The sequence below is a fragment of the Panthera uncia genome (assembly GCF_023721935.1).
Source record: "Panthera uncia isolate 11264 chromosome C1 unlocalized genomic scaffold, Puncia_PCG_1.0 HiC_scaffold_3, whole genome shotgun sequence".
Classification (NCBI taxonomy): domain Eukaryota; kingdom Metazoa; phylum Chordata; class Mammalia; order Carnivora; family Felidae; genus Panthera; species Panthera uncia.
Genome location: NW_026057584.1, coordinates 44,369,594 through 44,397,189, shown reverse-complemented (window position 1 = coordinate 44,397,189; position 27,596 = coordinate 44,369,594). Strand labels below are relative to the sequence as shown.

General features: G+C 36.0%; 2 protein-coding genes across 2 annotated transcripts in view; both read right to left on the bottom strand.

The window, feature by feature from the left end:
* The window catches only part of OSGEPL1 (O-sialoglycoprotein endopeptidase like 1), a 31,696-nt gene extending 23,797 nt beyond the window's left edge, over positions 1–7,899 (bottom strand). Inside the window, exons 1-5 of the mRNA XM_049615347.1 lie at positions 7,494–7,899; positions 6,314–6,554; positions 1,741–2,128; positions 751–955; positions 528–676 (exon numbers count right to left, since the gene is read on the bottom strand). Of these exons, the coding sequence (XP_049471304.1) occupies positions 528–676; positions 751–955; positions 1,741–2,128; positions 6,314–6,534 (963 nt within the window). The 5' untranslated portion in view covers positions 6,535–6,554; positions 7,494–7,899. The remainder of the gene's footprint in view (positions 1–527; positions 677–750; positions 956–1,740; positions 2,129–6,313; positions 6,555–7,493) is intronic.
* A 7,326-nt stretch (positions 7,900–15,225) lies between these two features.
* On the bottom strand, positions 15,226–27,551 carry ORMDL1 (ORMDL sphingolipid biosynthesis regulator 1). The gene is made up of 4 exons (XM_049615348.1): positions 27,457–27,551; positions 25,066–25,246; positions 20,374–20,525; positions 15,226–16,804 (listed from the first exon to the last, which is right to left on the bottom strand). The coding sequence occupies exons 2-4, from the start codon at positions 25,237–25,239 to the stop codon at positions 16,669–16,671; spliced, it is 462 nt and encodes a 153-aa protein (XP_049471305.1). The 5' UTR covers positions 25,240–25,246; positions 27,457–27,551; the 3' UTR covers positions 15,226–16,668.
* Positions 27,552–27,596: the final 45 nt, after the last annotated feature.

Here is a 27,596-nt window from a genome sequence, read left to right as displayed (position 1 = left end):
ATAAGCAATTTTTTCATTTTATATTATTCTTAAAAAGCTATTACCTTTGATATTCACATAATATTCTATTTTGTGAATCTACCATCATTTAAATATTTTCTCATTTTATAAGTTTCAAAAGGATGAATTTTAAGATACAGTTAAACAGGAAGTTTACCAAGGCTTACATGCAGATTTAAATGGATTTCATCAAAGGAACATAAATTTTAAGGAAACTAGCTTATTTTTCTAAAATAACAGTAACAGTTACTGTATTTCATTTCTTATTGCAAACCCACTTTTAAATTCAATAAGAGGCAGCCTTGGAGTTTTTTGCGACACAGTCTGTAAAGATGTCCCCTAAAGCTGCCATAGAAGCTGTACGAGAAATGGCTGTTAGTTTTTATTCTGCGTAATTTCATTCTGTCAGGGCTAGCACAGGACATAAAGATATCATATTCTATGCACAGGATCAATTAAGTTCCTAGAAGAAAAATAACATACTATAAAGTGTTACTATTATTGTTAGAGGCGATAACAAAACTTACCAGCACTGCATTACTTTGAGATAACAAATCTCTCTGCTTGCAAAACAGAATGGCACGATGTGTTCTTTTTGCAATGTGGCACGCTGTTGTGTGCTGTACTGCAGCAGCAATGTGTGCAGCCGAAGACAGGATTTGCCCCTTCTGGATCCCTGCAGAAACATAGGAGTTTTTAGGCACAATCCAGGATTACTTATTTTTCCAACTCTACAAATAAGAAATATACCTTCCTCTTTTTCCTTTTGTGTTATTATCTTATCAATAACATGTTGAAGTCCAGTAAAAGAAAAATCACAATTTTTAGCTCGTTGCATGGGAGGTTTGAAATCAAAATGCAGTTTATTTCCTTGTTTGGCCAAATGTTCTATAGCTTTCCCACCACTCATGGTAGAGCACTCTGGATGTTTTATCAAAGAAAGTCTTCTTGCTACCTTTCAAAAACAAACAAAAATTTTGTAATGACTCATAAAATGGCACATTTTGAAACCAAAGTGCAAAGGAAATGAAATTTACTAAAACAAAACAAAACTGGATGAATAAGACATGCTATACTTGTACAAATATGGACTATAGCTAGCAAGCCAGTAAAGACAGACTTACTCCTGACAACCTTATCAATAGTGGCCAATCACTGCTTCCCTATCTACTCCTGCTCTTCTACTGGGGATGAAAAATAAGTTTGAAATTCACAATGACCGCTTAACGATAAACTTCAAATATTAGAACCTGCCCATTTCTTCTAATCATTTCTGCTGTTGGCAGCAGGATTTTTGCATATAGCAGTAGGCTCTGTACAATTCAGAAACAAAGAAAAAAGAAACCTGCTTGGTAGTGGTGTCAACAACTGTGATGTTTAATCACAAAACTTTGTGCATCTTTAATGTCTTTATGTTATCTTTATATATCTTATTTCACATTTTTATAGTACTTTACTTGGCAATTTCTTTCACGTCTTTTTTGATTAAAAACATAACTGCATCTGCAAACTATTTGAGCCTTTATGTACTAATCTAAACCTCTTACCATTTTATTAATAATGGGTAAGAATCTTTTATAAAACTATGTACTACTCTTTTTCTTTTTTCTTATTGCATATAAATTTTTTTCAGTCTGTTTATCAGAAATATTTAGATAAATGGTAGTGTAGTGCATCTCTTAATATTTGATTGAAACAGACACCATAACAGAAAAGAGAAATTAATTCTTTAATAATTACCTTGTCAAGCATGTCACCTGGTGCTATGTCCAAAGATTTTCCCAGAAGCAGAAAATCTGAAACTCCTCTAACTAATGCCAATAGACAATGACCTCCAGAAATCAAAAGAACTAAAAAGGGAAATTCTACTTTATTTAATAACCTAATAGTAAGTGCATGAGCCTCCATATGATGAATGGGAATAAAGGGTTTTTTTAATTGGTCTACCAGTTGTAAGCTAAATGATAAGCCTACGCCCAAGCTTAAAGCAAGTCCTGGTTTGACGGTAGTTGCAATTGCTGAGAGTTCACTTGGAGAGACTTTACTGGTAGAGAGAGCTTCTTGCACTATTCGTTGAATATTTTCTCTGTGAAGCTGTTGAGCTACTGGAGGAACAATTCCACCTGTTCTGGGGAAAAAACAAACAAACAGCTTTTTGTAATTTTAAGATTGTGAAAATAGACTAAGAAAAGTTTTGTATTAGGGCTGAAGGCATGTTTTCAAATTAATCATTATATAGCTAAAAATGTTAGTCATACATTCAAATATGTGTGCCTTATAATGCAACACAATATAAGAATTCAATATGCAGGGATTAAGGGTGTAATGTCTCTGACTTCAAAATTGTACACAACAGGGGCGCCTGGGTGGCTCAGTCGGTTAAGCGGCCGACTTCGGCTCAGGTCATGATCTCACGGTCCGTGAGTTCGAGCCCCGCGTCGGGCTCTGTGCTGACAGCTCAGGGCCTGGAGCCTGTTTCAGATTCTGTGTCTCCCTCTCTCTGACCCTCCCCCATTCATGCTCTGTCTCTCTCTGTCTCAAAAATAAATAAACATTAAAAAAAAATTTTTTAAAAATTGTACACAACAAATTCCTATGGATTTGTTAATATACGGAATCACCAAAATAATCTTAAGAAGCATTCTAATGAAGATGTCTTGAACAAGAAAAGGCCAGGATAAAATTGGATTTTAGAAAAATTATCTCTCTGAAGACAGGGAGATTTTTTTTAAGGTTATTATAAAAGTATTTGTGTAAGATGATTACATCTTATATTATGTGATCATGGGAAGTGAAAGAATGGGGAAGAGAGCCTTGAAAACTGTTAAGTTAGACTGGATATAAGGGGAAAGGGGACCAAGGCATCCAAGATGATTCAGATATCGAGCTGGAATGACTGGGAGAAAAGAAATACTAACAGAGAGAAACATGAAGACAGTTTTGTGAAGAAGGTGAGTTTATTTTTAAACACGTTGCACTTGATTAAGGTCATGGCAGGACAGTAGACAGCTTGCAACCTTGAAATACAGTGTGGGAATCTAGTGCTTAGAGCTGATCATTTTGATTTTTGGTCTATGCAGGACAAACAGTGGATAACCACTCCAAATGTCAAGAGTAAATAAGTAGTTGCTAGAAAAAGTTTGCCAGAATGAGACTGACTTACAATCATAAAGGCAGAGCAATAAAATATAGGGTCTACAAAATATACCTCTAACCTCAAAAAAATCTTTGAATATTTGATGCTGCTAGTTCTAGACATAGAAGTGAAAATCCTAGGGTGCCTGGGTGAGTCAGTCACGTAAGTGTCTGACTCTTGGTTTCGGCTCAGGTCATGATCTCATGGTTCATGGGATCAAGCGCTGCATTGGGCTCTGTGCTGACAGTGTGGAGCTTGCTTGGGATTCTCTCTCTGCCCCTCCCCCACTCTCTCTTGCATGTGCACACTTTCTCTTAAAATAAATAAACTAAAAAAAAAAGAAAGAAAATCATCAGTAAGAACATTCAATTAATATTTATTTAACTGGGATGCCTGGGTGGCTCAGTCAGTTAAGCATCTGACTTCAGCTCAGGTCATGATTTCGTGGTCTGAGTTCAAGCCCCGCGTCTGGCTCTGTGCTGACAGCTCAGAGCCTAGAGCCTTCTTCAGATTCTGTGTCTTCCCCTCTCTCTGCCCCTCCCCCTCATGCTCTGTCTCTGTCTCCCAAAAATGAATAAACGTTAAAAAAATTTTTTTTAATTTATTTAACAGTTATAATATGTATCGTGTCAGGTAATGAGGGAAACAAAAGAAACCATCTTATTTCAACACATCCACATAGTAATACTATTTTAATTTTTTTTTTTTTTTGCTGGTTGTTTTTAGTTTGTTTGTTTTTAAGTTTATTTATTTTGTTAGAGAGAGATAGAGACAGGGAGAGAGGCAGAGAGAGAATCCCAAGTAAACTCCACGTTGTCAGTGCAGAGCCAGACGTGGGGCTCAAACTCATGAACTCTGAGATCATAACCTGAGCCAAAATCAAGAGTCAGACACTTAACCGACTGAGCCACTCAGGCGCCCCATATTTGCCTCAGTTCTTCAGAGGTACTTTTTCTCTTATATTCTTCAACTCTGTTAATGACATCAAACCTCCTAATCACTTGGGTTTCAGGTTTCATCTTTATCTCCTTTATCTCACTGTCCACATTAAATATATCACCATTCCCAAGTTCAAAAACTCTCATTATCTCAGTCTATTCAAAGTCTACTAACTGCAGTTCCCCCAGACAGATTTTCTGATCCTTGGAGTCTATTCTATATTGTATTACCAGAAAATAAAGCCCAATGCTGACCCCATAACTCTCCTACTCAAAAGTGTTTACTTTATTGAAATTTAGGTGATTTAAGGGCAAATCCTCTCCCTCCCACTTCTTTCTTCCTTCTCCCACTTGCTTGCCTCCCTTCCTTTCTGTGCATCTTCTATATATTTTACCTTCAAAGGATTTTGCTAGCTAAGGACCAGAGACAAAAGAGATGAATAAGACCATGGCTTTATTCTCAAAAGAATTAATTTGTACACAGTATGGAGAGTAGGTAATTGAGTGACCAAAAAGCTAACAAAGAGGCAGGAAAACCATCTGGCCTCAAAGCTGGAGCCAAATGCTGCCAGGAAACTGTAGGATTTCAATAAATGCAGAGATGAGCTGTGCAGATGGTACCATAGTTTGCTTGCCTGTGTATTCCTCTCAAGTAACCTATGCACTAACTAAACTGAATGTCTGGTATTTTCTCACCTCTTTGCCTTCACTATGATGCTTACTCATACAACAATATTTTTTTCATCTCCATTCATTGAAGGCCTATTTTTCAAGGCCACTAATATCAGATGCAACATATCAGATGCTACTCTGGGTATCAAGGCATGGTATAGTGATTAATACAGACACAGCCCCTGTCACCATAGAGCTTAGAGTCTATTGGGGGAAAGAGTATACATAAGTAAACAAATGTAAAAATTATCAAAAGGATGATGAAGAAGATAAGCAGGGTGAGATAACATGCAATAAACATGGTAGGAGTACCTAATTTAGATAAAGTGGTTAGGAGAGGCCTTTCTGTGCAGTTAACATTTCCACGTTCAAATGTCCAGAACTCTCGGAAATACTGAAAGAACCATGGAACTGGGGCATGGTAGTAACACTTACTGTTTGCACTGGTTTCATACTTTATGCTGTCTTGTACTGTATGTTGTATGTTTCCTTTCAGGTCTATATATGATGAGATTAGGTGAGGCTCCTTGAAGGTAAGGACTTTCTAGTACTTCACCACGCCTTATTAATGCCTGCTGCAGTCCCTTTTACATAGTGTGTAACTCTTAGAGGCCTATTCTGTCTCTTCACATATATTATTTCGATTATGCTCCCCACAATCCTGTAAGGGAAGCATTATCTTTCCCATTTTACAGATATGAAAACATAATCAGAGAGGGTAAGGAACTTGCCTAAAATCAGAGCCAATACCAAGCACCTAATTCATAATTCAAATACAAGTCTGTGATCTCAAAATACCAACCTTTTTCACTACGCAGATGTTATAAATTGATGGCCTGAAGGCATATTTTATCTGTTCAGTATTTTAATATAGTTCAAGCTACCTACTAATTTTAAAAATCTGGAGATATTACAGTTACATTCTGGATTTCCATTTTCTCTAGAAAATTCTGATGATCAAATAACACAGGGCCTACATTTCTGCATGGCAACAATTGGCTGGAGGTGAGTAGTGACCCTCTCCAGATATCTTCCACTTTATATCCAGCCCACTTATCTATATAACCCGACTAGTGGTCCTCTGCAAACAGATGAGTTTATAAACCTTGCACCATTCTGTGGTTTAATACAGTAGTATATTATTTATTTGTCAACATGAGTTTTATGTATACATGTGAATAGGAATTTTTTTTTTCCAGTGATCAACACAGGTTAGAGGTAGGGTCATACTCTCCAAGGACTTCAGTCGAGACCAAGAAACATACAGGTGAGCAAAAGAAGAGAAATTACTGAGGAGAAATTATGGATAAATATCGGAGTTGGGAATGAGTTTAGTTTTTTTTGGCAACAGGATTAGCTAAAGTTGGACTTTATTGTGGAGAGCCTTAGAAACCAGGTTGAAGGGCTTCAGGTTTTCTACAGCAGTTATTAGAAGTTTTCACACAAAAGAAATGAGCTCTTAAAACTGAGCTTTTATATATACTGAGCTTTTAGAAAAGAATTATTTTATTTTACTTCCCCCCCCCCCCCACCAAAATTGGGAACTACAAAGATAATGTCTACTTACTTTAAATGAACTTCAGTTTGGGAATGTATTGCTTCTCCCAAAACATTTCCAGTTTCATCCACCACAGCAGCTGCCGTATCATCACAACTGGTTTCAATCCCCAATACTAGTTTATGAAGAAATACGTTTCCAGGACGAAAATTAAAACTTCTTAAAAATTCAAAAATTTCCCTTCTTGATGGTTTGGAAAAAACTCCTGCTGCCTTATTCAATATTAGCATACTTACTCTATAGATAATTCCTGGAAAAGAAATGAAGAAACAATTATTGGGAACGGACATTGCCCACTAACCCATTTAGGTAAGCAAAATTCTAAAAAACTTGATTTATTTTTCAATATAATAATTTTGTAAAATTATAGGAAAGTTTTGGAAAAGTTAGCAAAAATTTTTAAAGGCTGTAGCAACCCATTAATATCAATGACAGTAGGAATGAATATAATGTTCTTTAAGGGGGAAAACAGGGAAGTCAGATATAAAATTTTTTAGTATTACTATCATGCTGTTCTTAGCAAACTATTCATTATTCTTTATAAAACAGCTAATAGTCGCATGGATAGTTATCTGAAAAGTGCTATTTATTGTTTGATAGCTATTAACTAAGATAGAATTGGTTTTAAAAAACAATAAAGGCAAGACAGAACAGATAAAAATAAATGCATTCTATTTCCTGAAAATATCTTTCAAAATAAAATTTGATAATTTAGTTTGAAAACAAGAATTCACATTAAAGACACACATTTTAGTCATCTACTTTGGAAACAAGTGTTCTTATGAAGCTCATCTTAAAAGAACCACTTCTTATCTAAAACAACTGCAACCTAATACCCATTTTATCCATTAATTTCAATTTCTCTAACTCAATCTCCATTTCACCACAAGTTTATCATAAGGATCTCCCCCAAATCCCTTTTCCCCCCTCACATAAAAGCAGTCCATCACTAAAGCACTCTGGTATCTTCACACTTCCAAGTATCTAGTTTCATGACTCTAAATCATCTGTCCTAGAACTTTCTGGATGCTTAAATAGGTCCTTTCCCTACACACTAATGGACAAAATGGGTAAATGAGAGAATATTGGAATTTTTATTGTTCCACTGGGGCAAACGGCATCCAGGGATGAGAGTGATGAAAAACCTCGCAGAGGGGAGTTGTGGGGAAGGTAGCACAGAAAGACACACCTGGAGAACTTTTCAGTCACAAAACCCACGCAAGGCTACCTGTGCTGAGCATTTGTCTTTGGGCCAAGAAGACTCCCAAGTGAACCCAGGGAACTTGGCCAGTACAAATCTCTGTTGTAGGAAGGCGAAGGGCTTCTACTGGAATCCTTCTTCCAGGCACACGAAAGAACCAGTAAGAGAGGGGTGAGCAATTTCACCCACCTTCCTCGTGAATGACAGTAGCTAGTAGAGGCGTCCTTTCCCTAGCAAAGTCAGTTGCTGCGTTATAGCAGGAGGCAGAGACCGACCTTGTCGCCCCGGAAGTGATGTCATCAACACAGTCCCGCGTCTCGTCCCCAGGACTAGCTGCTATAAACCTAGAGGGCGTTACACTTAATTCAGTTAAAAAAAAGTATAAATGCTGTCTTTGTCCAAGATTCAGTGCGTGTACTCACGCGCTTCCCTTAGGCTTGTAGTAACAAGACTTTTACAACATCACACGGCTAATGACCGATCTAGCGGAGGCCGAACGCAGATTTGTCTGACTACACAGCATTAAGTTCTAAACACTACGCTACACTAAAAGACAATTTTGTCTGTCTTTGGCTGGAATTTGGACGCCACTGTGAGAAAAGGATGGAGATTATTCGTCATTCCATTTTAGAGGAACTATCATCAAATCTACAAGTTGTGGCCTGAAACAGCTAGTACTTTCAGAAGCAGAGTGGAAAGTAGGGACGACACCAAGGACTTGATTGTACAAGGTTCCGAGGGAACGGAAGCGCTTCTGATCGGATAGTCTAAACCGCTACTCCCGCTTTTTAGAGTAAAAGGTGTGGGGCTAGTCCGTTTTTGTGATTAAAAAGAGGAGGAGGATATGGTACATATTCATTTAACATTAAAAAATTATCCTATTTTCGCAATGCATTGGATGGTTTTTGCTTACTATGTATGCAGAATTCAGAGTAATATGTACTCATATTCTTGGACCTTTTTCAGTCTTTATTATTATTATTATTATTATTATTATTGGTACGTGAACTTGTTGTCATTTGTATGAATACATTTATCCCAAAAGGCTCTCTTCTTCCCTGCTAGACCTTAAGGTTTTACTAAGCAAGGACTTCATATATGCAAGGTTCGATAGGCTGTCACGTATATCTACATCTTGAATGGCAAGAAGCTCTTGGTATAAAAGAAGTGAATCATGGTTAGGAAGCCACAGTTAGAGTCTAGCAATAAGACACAAATATATATATTCATAATTACCAGAATGTTATTGAGGTTTTTTTTTTAGGTGGAACTGATGCTTTCAAAAATTTCGCTTATGATAATAGCAGCTAATTAACAATAAAGTGGCACTTTTGTTGTGCCAGGCAGTGTTGCAGATTATTTAATCCTCACTACAATCCGGTGAGGTAGCTACTGTCCTTATTTTATAGATGAGAATTTGATGATTTGCAGGTCACACAGCTAGTAAACGCAAAGCTAAGAAGTTAGGCCATACGGTTCTGGAAACTTGTTTCCTTAATTTCTAGAAGAAAAAATAACCCATATTTTCTCTAGTATATGTGGCTTACCCACAAAAAGGAAAAAAGAAAAATTAAGACCAAAAGGTGAAGAAAAATTAGTTATCCTAATTGCAAATGATTTGTTAGAGGTTATTTTATATGCTGAAATCTAGTCTGAACATAAAAACTTTCACATCTGGCATTTTTTTGCAATTTGAATTATGTTCAGCAAGTGTGTCTCAAAGCCCTCCTTTGCAAGAATGTGTCAGGAGTTATCCCTTTTGTATGTGTTGGAATCACTGGTAGATTCCTCACCCAGGAACTTTTGGCTAGTGTTGAGTCTTAACGCTGCATTATGTGAAACAGCAGAGCTCTAGGACACAGTAGGAAGGAATTTTATTCTTCTGATTGATTTCATGTGAGTAGCAGAAAGAAAAGGCACTTATACTAATACCACATATTTGGCAAGTGAAGGTATACATTTTCCATCTTCTTTATTGTACTAGAGGAAAAATTATTGGTGGAAAGGCATTTATGCTCTCTGAGATCTGAGCTTCCATACAGATCATTTCATAGTTTGAATGCCACTGGTGGACATTCTCAACAAAATATGACCTAACTACTGTAACTTCCACTTGAATCCAGAGTTCCAACTGAATTGAAACATGCTATTTTGTCAATGCTATTGCCCAAGTTTTCATTTGTAAGCTTTTGAGGAAAATTACATACAGAAGAACCTTTACAATATTCATTTCCTAATTATGTATTACTAAATTGGATTTTATTTTCATTTACCATGTATTTATTGGGTTCTTCCCTTTCAGCTGGGAACTTTATTAGTTGTTGGGGATAAAAGATAAGATTCACTCCCTATCTTCAAGGAACTGAGTCTAATGGCGTAATTACAATACAGCATTATTGTATGCATTGAGAGTGGGAAGTTGCTGGGAGAAGATGGTGTAGCTTGCCACAGATGTATCCACAGCCTAGCAGGACCTGGGTGTGATTACTGGGTTTCAACATCTCATTGTCTTCTAGGCTTGAAATTGGTTTATCAGATCTGGAAGTGACTGGACTCTGGGGTGCTGAGTCACATGCTCCCTCTGCTAAGAAATTGTAAAAACCATAACACTAATGTGTTAATGTATGAGAAATGTAATGATGGAGCTAGGTTACCTAAGCTTGCTGGTCCTTACCTTCTCTGTATTGAGCAAATTACAATGAAAGCCAGAATCAAATTACAATCAGATTGTTTGGTAAATATGGAATGAATGCAATAGAAATGAGTTTGGCGTTTCTAATGGTTAATGTTTCAGGCCCGATGCATGTTTCCATTTGAATCACCTGTCTTACATGCTTCATGGGTTGGATTGTGCTAAAAATACGCTGTCATTTGCTTTCTTCCTTTTTAAAGAGCTTTTTTTGTTGAAAAATCTTTGATGTGGAACATTCTTTCATTAATGGTAATACTGTCAATCAGGTCTCATCCTTGGAAGATATTTTGCTTTTTACCTTAGTTACTTAGCCACTATGCTTATTTTACAAATTTACTCAGCTGATTTATTTTATTGTGGTGAAATACATGCAACAAAATTTATCATTTTAACTATTTTTAGGTGTACAGTTCAATGGCATTAAGTATAGTCACATTGTTGTGCAACCGTCTTTACCATCCATCTACAAAACTTCTTCATCTTCCCCAACTGAAACTGTACCCATTAACCACTAATTCTCCATTTCCCCTTCTTGCCAGCCCCTGGAAACCACCGTTCTTTCTCTCTGACTACCAAGTACCTCATATAAGTGGATCATACAATATTTGTCCTTTTGTGACTGGCTTATTTCACTTATTAGCATTAATGTCAAGGTTCAGCCAATGTTGTAGCATGTGTCACAATTTCTTTTAAAGTAGACTAATATTCTATTGTTTGTATATACCACATTTTGTTTATCCATTCATCTGTCAATGGTCACTTCGGTTCTTTTCACCTTCTAACTATAGTGAATAATGCTTCTACAGACATGGGTTGTATAAATATCTTTTCAAATCCCTGCTTTCACTTCTCTTGGGTACATATCCAGAATTGGAACTACTGGATCATATGGTAAATCTGTTCAATGTTTTGAGAAATTGCCAGATCCAAACGGTCTCAGTTTTCAAGTGTGTGGGGTATGTATATTTTTGGCAGGGGAGGGAAAGGGTAAATTTTTTTGTTACTCCCATATGTTAAGTGCCATAACAGAAACATAGGATTTGATAATTCATAGGAGGGACCTATGTTTCAAAGCAGAATCACTGTATAAGGTTTTTATGTAGTATGTGGTATACTGGTATTTTCTCAGAAATGCCAGTTAATCATCTGGCTTTTCTGTTCCCATTTAAGAAATTGTAACATGAATAATGCATGCTTATCTTCTTGATAATATGCTCAAGTTTTTCTTTTTTTTTTTTTTTCAGAATCTGAATGTTTTCCAAAAAGTGTTGTCAATAGAAATTTTTTAATACATTATTTGGAAAATCAGAGATTTAAATACTATAAAATTCCTGTCATAAGAAGAGTTCATTGTACAGTATTAATGCAGTTTACTATAGTTCTTATAATTGAGAATTTATTTTTATCAATATAATTATACAGTTAAGAGTGAACATAGTGATAAACTTGGCCTATCTGCTAAACTTAGAATTATATAGAACTTCAGTGCTACAGGCTGAGCCACTTCCATAATGATTAGTTGATTATTAACGGCTTAAACGAGTTAAGAAATGGAACTAAACTACTATGCTTAACATAGAATCTGAATATATTTCTACTAAACTGTTTTAGTTATGAAATATTTCAGATTATGAAAGTGTCAAGAATACTATAATCAACTTCTGTGAACCCAACCCTCATTCAAGAGAAAAAACATCACCCAAAGCAGTTGAAGCCTTCTGTATGCTATTTACCTAAGATATTCAGTATTCTAAATTTGAGTTTATAATTCTCCTGTGTTCATTTGAAGTGAAATGAAAAATTTTAAACCCCAAATATCAAACTACCTGCTGAATCATTTTTAACTGGAACTGAAATTGTGGACTAAAATAAAAACCTGAGGCCTTTCATAGCTCTTCTTTTTGACATTAGGCAAAATGAAGGTTTATCTTTGCTATTCTCTTACCTACCTTCTTTCCCTGCCCAGTGCTACTCCAAACTCGCTTCTAGATTGTTTTACTTAGACCTGTCTTCCCAGTACTGCACCTGTTTACATTTTCTACATCAACATGTAATATCCATGAAAGTAATTTTAAAATTACTTTTATATCTGTCCTATGAGAAGGATTACAAAACTGCCCTAGTCTATACTGGGTTGCTGTATTTGTCTTCTTCAGGATTAGCATGAGAGTATTCTGGCATCATATTTACTGGTAACATATTAATAAAGAAGATATAGGAGAAATATATTGCATGGCAGTCAAGATTCAACTTGAGCTAGACAAGATAAATTAACAGGTTAAAACCTAACAAGATGGGGTTCCACAGGAAAAAGAAATCTTAGACTTGGCTTAATAAATCCATTAAGTATGTGAAGGGAAAGCCATCATTTAATGATACTACATGTTGGAGAGTTGAGGTTTTCGTGACTGTAAGGTGAATCAGTGGTATGTGGCTGTCAAAATAGCTAAAGTATGAAGTTATATTAAAAAGGGTGGGGGGGGGGGCGCCTGGGTGGCTCAGTCGGTTAAGCGTCCGACTTCGGCTCAGGTCATGATCTCGCAGTCCGTGGGTTCGAGCCCTGCGTCGGGCTCTGTGCTGACAGCTCAGAGCCTGGAGCCTGTTTCAGATTCTGTGTCTCCCTCTTTCCCTGACCCTCCCCTGTTCATGCTCTCTGTCTCAAAAATAAATAAATGTTAAAAAAAAATTAAAAAAAAAAAAAAAAGGGCAGGGGGAGGAAGAGAATCCAGAATACGGAAAGAGGTACTGTTGTAGTGACACCACATCTTATCACCTCCTGTAGTTAGCTCTAGTGCCATATAATAATGAACTGCAACTCAGAACAGCATTACCAGGATAGCAGGAGAAATTTGAAACAGTATCAGTTGGAAAATGGTGAAGGCTCTGGTAATGTTTATTCAGTGCTTCTGATAACAGTTTAAAAGTTAAACAATTGAAGCCTTATGTAGAATAAGGATAGATTTTGGCTCAATTTAAAACAAGTTATAAATTCCATTACAAAAATGCAGCCTTGTAAGTTTAAATCCTCTTTTATTAGCATTAATGCAGAAATGAATGGTGGTGTGGCAGTTAATGAAAACTCAAGGTATGGTAAGGGGTTGAAATTATATAGCCTCCTAGGTCTTTTCCAACTCTTAGCATCATGTAACTCCACAAGGGTAATTCATGCAAACATTAGTTAAGGAGATATTATGCCCTTTAGGATCCTTATAGTTTAATAGATCATAGTGCCATAAACCTAAGAAATACAGTCCTATGCTTAAGAAAAAAAGAGGGGAGGGAAGGTGGGGCAGGTCAAAAAGACACAGAAGCCAACCTGGAAATTATCATTGCAAACTCTGACTTCCAAAGGCCAAATATGGAGGACAATTTAAACAACAAATTAATAATGATGATAATGGATTATAAACCAAAGAATAAGATATCTGTAGGTCCAAAATTATATAAGTAATTGAATAAATAAATGGAGAAGGGAAAAATCTTCCTTACAGAATCCAATAAATAAATGTAGGGGAAATGAGGTAAATAGAAAATCACCATGGAACTCCACAGTAATAGATGTTGCAGGAAACATTCATCAATGAACGCTGAAATTAGTGGTACTTCTGAGCTCATGCATATTTAGAAACTGCCACCGTTTCCTGACTTGAAATTAGGAGCAATTACAGCATTAGCAGTTAGTTTTGTTCCAAATAACAAGTCATTATGGAATTTTTTTTAAAAAGTTTGTTTTTTATATTAAACTGTTTAAACTTGTGAAATTGGGAAGTTTGCATATTTAACACAACCATTCACCTAGTGTTAAGACCAAAAAAGCATATCCCAAATTTGACCACTAGTCACCACTTCATCAGCCATTCCCCTAGTCTGAGCTACCTGTTGTATGTAGTAGTTTGCCAACTATTCCTCCTGCTTCCTATTCCTTTACACTCTATTCTCAACATTAGCCAGTAACCTTTAAAATAAAATCAGATCCCTTTAATCTCTAATATAAAACCATCCAATGCCCTTGTCAAGCTTAGAAAAAATTTGCTTATAACCTTGGTCAATACAGCCCTATATGATCTGACCCACACCTACTTCTCTGACCTCATTTGTTAGCATTCTCATCCTCCTTGTTTATCACTCCTTGCTAGTCCCAGTGGCTGTCTTGTTTTTCCTTAAAAACACACCCTTATTCCTGCCCCAGAGCTTTTAATATTATCATTACCTACACTGGGAAGCCTCTTTCCCCAGATGTTTGTACTGCTTGCTCCTTTAGGTCAGTAAGCTCTGTGTCTAAATATCACCTTACGAACATTAGGGAAGACCTTTCTGAGGTAGACTCCCCTGCCTTTCACCTGCTTAATTTTTTTCCCATGGCATTTATCACTACATGAAATGATATGTATTTTTGACTCATTTATTATGTTCTCCAATTTGAATATAAGCTTAAGGGAAAAGATTTTAATAAGCTTATATTCAAATTGGAGAACATATAATAAATGAGTCAAAAATAATGTCTTGCTTGCAAACTGTATCCACAATACCTAAAACAATACCCACAACAGAGTGGGCCCTCTGAATAAATATTTTTAAAACATTATAGGATGAAGAGTGGGGGAAGCAGAAGGCCTGCATTAACAGAAGATTTCTATCTCTGAAGTCTGTGCAAAAAGTAAGCCTTTTGAGGTAAACTTTAAAATGAAGAAAAAGAGGAGCACCTAGGTGGCTCAGTTGGTTAAACACCCAACTTTGGCTCAGGTCATGATCTCACGGTTCACGAGTTTGAGCCCCGTGTCGGGCTCTGTGCTGACACCTCAGAGTCTGGAGCCTGCTTCAGCTTTTGTGTCTCCCCCCCTCTCTCTCTCCTGCTCGCACTCTGTCTCTTTTTCTCAAAAATAAATAAACATGAAAAAAAATTAAAATGAAGAAAAACAAAGCAACATTTTTAACTACCTTAATGAAATTCAGTTGCTTAAACACAACTTGAAAAATGTGACATTGCTGACTGAATTTGGAGATTTACAATAATCTTACACCAAAGAAAAGTTTTATTCAAGTATAGATTACTAACTAAAAAATACATGGGTAAAAGACAAACATACAAACGCATATCATACAATGGAGTTCTAAACTCAATACTTTTGAAATACAAAACAATGATCATTACCCCCATAAGTCAGTTTATTGAAACAAATTGATTTTTCAGTTGGTCTATAACTCGTCACTCAGTTTTGTTTACAAACGTTACTGGATATTTCAGTCTCATCCCATATCAGAACTTTGGTTTTGACATGTTTACTTCTCAAAGTAGTATGCAGTTATTTTTTGCAACTAATTAATATCAATTATAGGAAGCTTCTCTAAGTCACAAGAATTCAATATGGTTGCTGTTTTGGAAAGAGTTACCACTTTGGGTTATCTACACCAAGACCCATGAACTGAAAGGCCAAACATTAATGAGCAAAATATGGGGAGTGAGAGCAGGGGGACTAAGGAAAGATGTTTTCTTTTGCTGTAGACCTGCTAAAGAAGACTCCATTATTTACTATGGTACTACTGCTAGAGAAGCAGTTTCTGCCAGACCACAGGTTGGCTATATAGTTGTCCACTTTATGTTTCCTTTTCTAAATAACAGCAGACTTTAACAATTAGATTGATCAACCAAATAAGCAGAGACCTCTAAATTACCATATACTCTAACTGTGTGAAATAAATTATTTTCTTAATTGGTTTAGCAGCCTTGTGTCTGGAAAGGCAACAAAACCCATTCTGTTCCAAAATTAGAAGGTTGATTCAGAGGCTGTTTGTAAGATGCCTAGCTATCTTCTGTCACCAGTCATGAAGGTGGACCTTCATGAACTCATTAACTAATAAATGTAACTCATTAATTAATAAATGTAAAAATGACCTCAATCTATCAACACAATGTTGAGCCAGCAAAAGCAAAAAAAGTACAATCATAAGGTAAGGATTGGATTGTATAAAACAAGAGAGAAATATCCTCCTCTACAACACAAGAGGAACATGTATGGTAATAAAAACAATCTATAATAAACTTGTAAAGAGATGATTCTGGTTTACAGGTTAAGTCTGCTTAAACTGACCATGACTGAATGATTGGAAATTTTCTTCTCCTAACATAATGCCCATTCATTATAAGCTAAGCTGGTCTTGTTTTCTTATAAATCTCTCATTTCTTTGAATTCATCTACTAATCCTTCAGTGTACAGCCATTTAACTTATAAGCTGGGCCTGCCCAGCCTGCCTATAACACCTCTCTTCAGAAAGATACCAGATGCATTAAACAGAGGCATCTTCTAGTAAATACCTGCACTTCAAAACAGCATGTGAAGAACCAGCAACTGGCCCTTCAATGTAAATACTTCTCATTTCACAATATCACGGAAACAGTGCAGTTTACTAACCACTCCTTCCTTACAGAAAATTCAGTAGCTGTAAAAATTTTCTGTTCCATTTCAAAACATTTCAATACTTATTAATTCCAAAGATCCGAACACCATGTAGCTGTGGCATTTTGGGAATTAGTACACTCAGGAGAGAAGCTGTGTTTAGGATGAAGTGAGTTGGATCATACTTCGTATAGAAACTTGCCAGAAAATATCTGTAGAAATAAAAGTTAAAATATATATAACATCTAAAAATGAAATTACTTAGAATTTATTAAAAAATTTAAAGGTAAAAAAAGCCACTGAAACATAAATACCTAAAAACAGGATCACTTTTGAGCACTAAAACAGGAGGCACCAGATGGGGGTCTAAATTCATTCGGGACTTAAAATTTTATTTAATGGAAGCATATATGCACATTTTGCATTTCTGCAATCATGTGAAATGCATTTAAAAGAATGTGTTTGCTACTTAGCATCCTTTAAAGAAGGGTTTAACTTTTCTTTAAACTAGGGTTCGTATACTCTGAAATTTCAGGTAGTTTTGTATTTATGTGTATGTTTCTGAAGAGAAGATCCAGACCCAAAGCATCTATCAGAGTCTCAAAGGGTTTGTGACCCACCAAAAGGTTAAAAACTACTGCTATAAAGTTGTGAAAAATGGGGTGTTAGTAGATTAATACAATTCAGTATCTTTGAAAGAAAACAAGTACTTGGTTGCCTTTTTTTGATGTTTATTGTAGCCAAACAGGTTAACCAGTTTAACTGGAAATCTGGAAAACACTGTTGTAACATTCCAGCTGTTTTGTTGTAACTGACCATATGTACACATTCAAAGACATCCAATATCTAAGAATTTGTTTTAACAAGCCTAAGCTACCTTTAGGACCATAAAGCATCAAGTCAGAATGTCTAGTTTTACCCAAGTGCACATCAGAGTGCAGACACATCATTTGGACACTGAGAATATCCTAATAGAGACAGGATTTAAGAATAAAATATTGGGGCATCTGGGTGGCTCAGTCGGTTAAGCGTCCGACTTCAGCTCAGGTCATGATCCCGCGGTCCGTGAGTTCAAGCCCCACATCGGGCTCTGTGCTGACAGCTCAGTGCCTGGAGCCTGCTTCAGATTCTGTGTTTCCATCTCTCTCTGCCCCTCCCCCTTCATGCTCTTTCTCTCTCAAAAATAAACATTAAAATAATAATAATAATAAAAAATTAAAAAGAATAAAACATCATACTTGATCACAACTAAGAAGTTAGTCTATGTATGGGTGTTTGTCTAATTGGTACTTTTAGAGTACACAGTAAAGTATTCTAATAGCCTTTCCTCTAAGTATGGTCATTAATTTCTAGTAAGAGGAGATAAATTATCTTGTGTAATATGGTTAGAAAAGAATAGCTATTTTGAAGTATAACTAAAAACATCACACAGAGCTGTATACATCATTTTCAGAGCCATCTATATTGAGAAATTCTATAATCTTCCACCTATTTCACAAACTATAATCAGAAAATTCTTCAAGAATAAACCATATTCTTCAATCTTTAGTTTAAACCCTTTCTTCCAGCTTTCATATATTTGAAGACTGTGTTTATACTTCCTACCACTTGCATTTAGTAAGCTCATTTGATTTCCTATAATCAATATGGGTTAACCCATAACTTGACGTGTTGGAAATAAGTATTTTTGGAATGGCTCCTCCTCATCATACTGTAGCATATATTGTATGCATCATACTGTCCCCTTTGTCGTTTAATAGAAACTAATTTTATGTGTAAATTATATGAAAATTACAGGTTCTTACAAAAACCTAGACAACCCTCTGAGGGGATGCTAAACCGAGGTGGGAGTCATGTAATAGCATTTATATGCCGAAGTATATACTGGAAAGAGACGTGTATTAGGCACTAGAAATTTAGGATTTCATCTGGGCTCTTGACTCCAACCAGTTGCAAGATCTGGAACAAGGTAATGCATTTGAGTCTGTTCCTTTATCCAAAAATTTGGGATAACACTGCATATCCTACCTACCTGACAAATGATCAAATACGAAAACGTGAAAGCACTCTGAAAAGTATCAGTGATATATAGATGGCTTTAGTGTTGTTTCTTCAGTTATATAAGGAATTTAATCACAGAATATTTGAAATCATACCTGTGGGTCAAAAATATATTTTTAGAAATATGGATGTTGTACACAGGTACATCTTAGTTGACAATTTTGTGATAGCTGTTATTGAAAATTCAGTATACATGTCAGGCTTTTTACATTAATTATAATGCAATCCTCAACATTTTACAGATGAGGAAATGAGGCTTCAAAGAAATGGCCAAAAGTCACAAAGCTAGAAAGCAGTCCAAATTTAGGGCTGTTTGAATAACTATTATTCCTGTTACTGTGTTTATCTTTGTTAGATCATACAAATCATTTCTCTTTTGACATTAATTTTATATAGGGCTCAAACAAAAATTTAAAAAATTTCCTCAAAGTCCTAACAACATAAAAAAAAAAAAAATCTACCACTTTATGATCAATTTATTCTTTTCATTTAAAAATGCCTTCCTTTTCCTGAAATCTACCTTCCCTAAGTCTCAGTTTAAGGAATCCTAATTTAGTCTCCAAGGAGTCTTTCCACTTACTCCAGACTGCACTGATTCTAAATCATGGATATGTTATTATATATGAGCTATATGGTATACAGTGTTTGCTTAAAGTAGATGTAAAACATCCATTATATGCATGCAACAATACTGAGTGTGGAATTCAAAGCAATCTACACATTTATAAATTCTTTGCAGAAATAAAACATTTATAATAACAGAAATAATGCAAACTGGCATAAATAAGGGATGTGTAATAACTACTAAAGGAGTTCAAAACAGGCATTATTTCTTAAGGTTGGGTGCTAAGGAGAAGACTGCATGAGAAGGCAGAATTTAAATACTGAAAGAAGAGTAAGATAAATTAAGAATGGAGAAGGTATTTCAGGTAGGAGAAATGATTTCAACAAAGGCATAGAAATAGGACTATGCACGAAGCATTAAAAAAAAATGCTGCTTAGAAGAGCTTGACCAGGTGGGAGTTGGGTGGGAGTAAAATATTCACATAAAGGAAAAATAAGGTAGGAACCATTTTGTGGAGGGCCCTGAATGTCAGGCAATAGGAGGAAATTTAAGGTTAAATGCTTTACAGACAGATATTATCTCATTTATTTCTTAAGGCATCCAATTGAATTATGTAGTATTGGCTAGAATTTTATCCATAAGCAAACCAAGTAGGTGGTGCGATAAACAGGATTCAACCCAGGTCTGTCCTATGATGAAAGCCTAACTTCTTTTATCTATAAACTATACAGCAATCTCTCCCAAGGAGCTTGAACATCCAAACTGGGGGAGGTGGGTGGTCAATGAAATTCATCTGAAATCACCCAAATCCTTGGTTAGGGTGATTAATCTAATAGTGGAATATAAAATAAGATTATGCATTTAGCTTTCTTGTAAGCAACTTAAGGATACGAACTACAACATATTTGATCTGTGTATCCTAGGTCTAAACATACTGATGAGCACATTATTGTTGTTGTCTCCATGTATTACTGACTGATGTAAAAACAGTTTATCACCAGCTTGTTAAATTTTGCCTGTATTTTATGCTCTGAGTTAGCTATTTATTGGTAGAGGTTTCAACAAATATTCTGTTTCTAACTGAAATTCAACCTAATAAAAGGACAGCTTCCTCTTATCCAATCTTCTTCATAACTAAAAATTTCCATCACTTACAGAATTATTGGAGAAATTGTGAAAAACTTCCGTGAAGATGTAAACTGTACTCCATAGTCCAGCTGTTCCCAATGAGTTAAGAGCCGTGCTTTACCCTGGTCAGGAGTTTCAAAAGGTGTTCCTTTTACTGCATGCAAAAATACATACATCCCCTGAAAAACAAGCAATATCAAACATAAAATTAGTACTTGTCAGTAAGCATTAAGATAGTTCCGGACTGCTTATGGCAGCATGGGTGATTTAACTTAACAGTTCAAGTTTTAAGCTTTCATACTATTTGTGAAAGACCAGTTTCTTCATAGTAAAATAAAACTTTCAGAGGCATATAAAAAATCTTTGGTGAAAACCAGTGAAAGGTCAACCAAAAAAGTAACCTGTTTTCATCTCCTATTAAATTGAAATGCACACACACAAAAAATGAGGATAGCTTTACATCATTACATTTAGATTTTCTAATTCCCTTCTTATTAGGAAATAGGATTATCTTATCCTTGATGTATAGGAATGTTCAGTGTCACATTAGTAAATCTGATGATACTTCTAAAATGACAAAAACATACAAATTGGTAAATAATAATAAACAAAATTTCTGTATCAGGGGAAAATGGGTTTGATAATACTTAATATTAGGACTGTGTTTGTCTCAATGGTTTTCTTCTAAAGCGAGAAAGATGGTTATGTAGTAAGAATAATTTTCAACTCAATTTGCTTTTAAAATCACCACTGTGCCCCAATGGAGTTTCTTTTGTAGTTGTGTTTTTTGTTTTTGTTTTGTTTTCTTTTTTAAAGTAAAAAGTCTTACTAAAAGCCATTCTGTTCAGGGATATGTTTGAACATCTAATTTTGTGATTAGGTAAAAACCAATATATACTAGATTTGGTTTCCTTGAGATTATGATATCCATTCAGATCACTAGTAGTACTACATTGCAGGATCACTGTCTGAGGCACCAGTAACAGAATATTCCTGCCTAAATATTATCATGAAACAGTTTTTCCCACTAGAAGTCATAACGAGGTATCATTTTTTTCTATTTCAACTTTCAATAAATGTATGGGAAGAAAAGAAAAACTTGTGATTTGAAATTTTATATTATTAACTAGGTTAAGACAGCCCTCCTTCTCAAAGCTTAGCCTACTTACTAGTTATTCCACTAGGCAATTACAAAGTTGTTTGGCTGCAATAACACCTGAACTATATAGAAACACTCATGTTCAAATGGATTAACTCAACAAATTTATCAAGTGGCTTATGTGTATAGGACACAGGACATGTATGCATTTTATGCAATTGAGTAAAACATGTCCACAGTCTTGAAAAAAACTCAGTCTTCTAAGAGACAATGAGAAAAAAAAAAAGATATGCATAAGCAATTAGAATGTAGATCAGAAATTGCTATCACAGGTACAATCAGAGTATTCAGCAAATACAAAAGAGGGAAAGGTTCCTTGTTGCTGAGGCAAAAGCTGTGATGCTACCTTGTCAGCTACCTCATTCTTGAAGGTTCAGCTCAAATGACAATCCTTAATGAGGCCCTCCTCGTTAGTAGCCTATGTGCTTGTATAGAATTTTATTGAAAATACTTTATTTATAGCACAACATATTGTTGGAATTGTTTACATGTTTATTTTTCCATTAGCCTGAATACCTCAGGAACAAGGGCTGGTATATAGCAAGTATTAGACATTAAGCCAAGATGAAGGTAAGCTAAGGGATATTTATTCTGTAAGCACAAAGAAACCATATTCACATGGGCTTTACGGGAGACAATAAAACAGAAATTACACGCTTTTAAATTCTGAAGAGTATGTGACCCAAAAGGCAAAGACTGTGTTTTTTCTAACCAGGGATAACAACCAGGTCTACTTTCCCATTTAAAAGCATTCAGAATATATTTCACATTTTTAATTGGTTTAAAGTGGGCTATCTTCAAAAGAAACTTAAATTTGGAGTCATGTAATTGCTTACATCTATGGCTGGTACTTAGGTCTTTAGTGTGGTGAACTAATAAGTCAGAAGTTTGCCTCCCTACGTGTTGTCAATTACCATGTGGCCATATATTGTGTTTCAATATCAGTTAGCCAATTGAAAACATAGGGCGGGGGAGGGGGTGACTTCTAAAGTACATTTAATACATGTCTCATTGGAGAAGAGAAAATTACATGACAATACAGACTAATTAATTCAGCAAACATTTACATAAGTCTTTAGAGATATGGAAAATAAAAAGATAAATTCCTAATTATAAAACTATGATAAATAAAGGATAAAAGAATGTAGGATGGGAGTTTTGTAGTTTTCTGGAGGTGATCTTTGAGTAGTTTTCCTGCACCAAGAATCAGCCTGGCAGAGGGGGATGGAGGAAGGGGTATTAAAATAGTGGAAAAAGAGCCTAAGCCAAAGCAAAAAAAGGTGAAAGCAAGATCATTTTCATTATTGTTAGAGAAAAATTCCTGTTTGGAGATGGGCTGATATAAGATTGAGTCCTTTTCTTGCCTCTATACTATTCAACTGGTCTTATATGCCACATAATAAACTTGTTATTTTATTATGAATGTAATGGGGAATCATAAAAGGACTTAAGAGCATGACTTAAGCATATATGCATTTTAAAAATAACTGTGCCAACTTGGAATGGAGGAGAGTAGAATGGAAGATTATCAAGGAGACCATTTAATCTACTGGAGTAATCCACCTGAGAAAAAATAAATTACAGTAATATCTGTGGGGACCAAGTTGAGAGACAGTAAAGCAGAACAGACAGGTCTTTGACTATATGGATATGGAAGATAAAGGAAAAGCAGTTAACCTAAAACTAGAGTGACCATATATCCTAGTTGGCACGGATGGTCCTGATTTATACCTATTTTCTTGGATTAGTTATTACTAGAGTTCCCTTTTACTCTCAAAACAGACTCAGTTTCGATAATACATTATATGAATCACTTTACCTTTGAAGCTATCTGGCTTGACTTATTGGGCATACAGTGGTGTCTTTAGATTAGATAAGGAATAAAGCCAGAGGAACGGGTCATGAGTGGTAAGAGATCAGGAATGAGTTCAATTTATATTTGTTTGTTCTAGGGTAGAAACCAAAAATATGGATAGATGCAGTACCCTAGGCACAATACATAGAATAAAAAGAGATGAAAAAACGAACCTTGGAGACAGCAATATTTAGGAGACGAAAATAGAAGACTGTACAAGAAACAAAAAAGGAAAAATCAGAAGTATCTAGGAAAAAGTGATCCCATGGAAGCCAAAGGAAAGGAATTCTAGTAAAAGATATAATTCTTGTCAAATATTTCAGAGAAGTTGCTACTTAAAATTAGTGTTTGCCCTATCAAAGTCCATTGCATAAAATGTATAAATGCATAAAATGTACTAAATGGACATTCACTTATTTTTACCACATTATCCTGTCCTCCTCCAGTCAAATTCAAATACTCTTCAGAAGACAGGGAATAAAGAAATACATAGTTAATCTGGATTCAATTAAAAATTTGAATTAATTGTATTTCTCCCCTTTCATTCTGCTTTCATAGGCTGTTAAAGATAAGAAAAGTCACTATCAGTTGTTCTTTTTTTAAACAGATAATTTCCAGGGCTGCGTCATATGGTCAATAGAGTCAACTGAATCTCTGATACTTTGTAGAGCTATCCTATAGTACAGAAGACCCACAGTCAACATGAAGAAGCTAAGGCACTATAAGATCTTCAATAACGTATGATTAAGCTCAAAATTTCTATACTGAACCAGGAAAGTATATTTAAACAATTTAGAAAAGTTTCTAACAAGGATTGAAACCGAAGATGTTTATTAGACTCCAGTTAATCAAAAACCATAACTTCTTCTGAAGCATTCTCTTTAATACTATAGTAGCCTGAATTACAGTATCTTGGAAGTGTTGCTAAAATGGCCTATTTTCTAGATCCTATGAAACCAAAAGGAGAAAAAATGGCTTAGAGAAAGGGCCAATGTTTAAATATAAAGAATTAATAGATAACCCTATCTATCCCATATTAGATATGGATATCTTCAAAGTTATCATATATGCTAAAAATTACTGAACTGTACACTTTTAAGTCAGCAAATTTTATGTTACATACGTTAAAAATTATACCTCAATAAAACTTTTAAACTAAGTGGTGTTTTTTTTTTTTTTTTTAATTTTGTGGTAGAAAAACAAAAATTTTTTTAATGTTTATTTATTTTTGAGAAACAGAGAGACAGTGCGAGGAGAAGGGCAGAGAGAGAGAGAAGGAGACAAAGAATCTGAAGCAGGCTCCAGGTTCTGAGCTGTCAGCACTGGGCCCAATGTGGGGCTCAAACCCACAAACTGTGAGAGCATGACCTGAGCTGAAATCGGAAGCTCAACTGACTGGGCCACCCAGGCGCCCCATGTTTTTCTTTTCTTTAACATAAAGATTTAAGCTTTTAGCAAATTGTTTTTAAATACACATAACATAAAATATATCATCTTAATCATTTTTAAGTGTACAGTTCAGTGGCATTAAGTACATTCACACTGTTATGCAACTATCACCACCATCTATCTCTAGAACTCTTTTCATCTTGCAAAACTGAAACTGTACTCATTAAACAGCAACTCCCCATTTCTTTCTCCCTCAGCCCCCGGTAAGCACTAAAGCATAGGCTTTTAACCGCTTTATATAAGGTGAAATTCTTACCAGATTATGTATCACATTTGTCAAGGTCCAAGCAACAGGAACACTGAAGAAGGGAATACTAAGTAGAACAATATGAAGCAAGCCAACTCCCAAGGCATATGTCAGCCACATACCCCGGCTGTTCATTACACGGGTATTTGGATTCACCTCACTGTGGGCAACTCCAACATTCATGTTTGCTCTGCAGGAAAGCAATGAAATGAATCAACACTGACAGAACTGGAAACTTAAATACTCTACTCTCACATGACAAAATAAGTGTGTTACTAGGATCATTTTCCTCTGGTTGTTCTGAAATAAAATAAACACGCTCACCAAAACATGCTATTTGCAGATCTGCTAATAAAAGCAGTAAATAATTTTTAAGTCTGACTTCATGATAAGACTAACAACTTATTTTTACAGTTCTTATTGATAAAATAAGCAATTAAAATCCCTTTCCTAAAGCTTGTCTTCTAGCATGCTGGTTTTACTAAATGAAGTAACGGACAGGAAAACTCAACTGAAAGAAAACCTACATTTTCTTATGAGACCAAAGTGAAAGCTCAGGAGCTAAACATACCAACAGAAAAGACCAATATAAAAAAAAAAAGACCAAATCTGCAGCATTATTTATAATAGCCAAAATATGGAACCAACCCAAGAGTCTATCCACAGATGAATGTATAGAGAAGATGTGATGTATGTATATAATAGAATATTACTCAGCCATAAAAGAGAATGAAATCTTGTCATTTGCAACAACATTGATGAACCTAGACAATATACTGCTAAGTGAAATAAGTCAGAGAATGACAAATACCATATGGTTTCACTTATATGTGGAATTTAAGAAACAAAACACACACACACACACACACACACACCCAAAAAAAAGACATATAAACACAGAGAACTGGTGGTGGTTGCCAGAGAGGAGGTTTGTGGGGAGATGGATGAAATAAATAGAGGGGATTAAAAGTACACTTATCTTGATGATCACTGAGAAATGTACAGAATTGTTAAATCATTATATTGTACACTGAAACTAAATAGAAAACTGTATGTTAATTACACACTTGAATTAAAGATGACAAAAAAACAAGTAAAGTAGATGCAGCTAGTCTATTATGAGTTGCCAGACTCTTACATATAATGTAATGTTGTTTCCAAAGAGTGGTCAGGTTCAATTCACTTCTTTTTAAATACTGAACCTGGGAGGAACATAATGTGGTGAAAAATTTATATGGTCAAGGGATAAAGCTTGTTTCTGTCCCCTGGTACAGTAAGGTTACAACAGTGATTCTTTCCTCCTTTAACTTGTCAACTCTCCTTAAATTTTAGTGTTTTTTTTTCTTTCGTTTTCTAAGTTTTTCCCTTTATTGCATTCAAGTGGAACACCAAAGGAGAAATGGATTACTGGTTCCCAGTTAATTTAATGCTGGCATTTGCTTGGTTCTAAGAATCCCTTGAACAAAGTATAACTGTCTTGAAGAATACCTATCATCCCAGTAAAAACCAACCAGTGAGACTGAAAGGGGGACATGGTGAAAGTATATTTGGAACAGCTGATTTAGAAATAAATGAACCCTTTCCATAACAGAGTTGGCACTGAGAGAGGAATTTCCCATAACTGCATGCAACAAGTGTTGCCAGAGTAAAATGCCTCATTCTCTTTCCAAAAATCTATGGAAAACGCACGCATCAAGGTTTATGGTGATGAAAGTTGGTTGCACTAAAGAAGCCAAAGTCTCAAATTTACGTGTGTAAATACTTCTTCTAACCTAAACACATCTACTTTGCATCGCACATTATTTTCATGAGCTATAAGTTATATTTAAAAGATACCACAACTCAAGATACTTTTCCATTTTTCTACAGGATGGAGGGGGAAAAAATAAAGCTCGAAAAAGGCTTAAAATGTATATCTAGCCTGGAAGGCAAAGCTGGTGTGGTACGGACCCTACCCCGGTTCACAAAATCTTTGCAAGAAGGCAGCCGCGCCACTTCAGGACAAACAAAGACTTCCGACATTGTCTGCCTACGCGAGTGCCCCGAGGGCTGCGACCCGCTAGGACCCTCTTGGGGACTCCATCGCCAGCCAGACAACCACGGGCAGCTTTCCCCGAATGCTGGAGCGCCTGGCCAGTGAAAGCTCAGCAAAAGCCGCTGCTGCTACCCCCGCAGGGCCTCCTCCACCCTCCCCGTCCTTCTCAGAGCTACACATCCCGCCAGTACCACGGCAAGACGACGAGAATGTGGGGGCAAGCCTCGGTGGCCACTAGACCCGCACGGCCAGACTGGGAGCCCCGGACGCAACCGTAGTTCACTCTCTCCCCTCAAGCCTACCCTGGCCGGCTAGCAGCTCCCTACCTAGCAGCACATCCCCTACAGCCGTTCTTGACCACTCACCCGCCGCCCTACTCCTGGCGGCCAGCTGGGAGCAGAACTAGCTCCGCGGCGACGGCGTCTCTCCCAAGCCGAATGCCAATGATCAACCCCAGCGCAGCGCAGCGCAGCTTGCGGAAGCTTTCAGAGCCGAACGCGCCGTC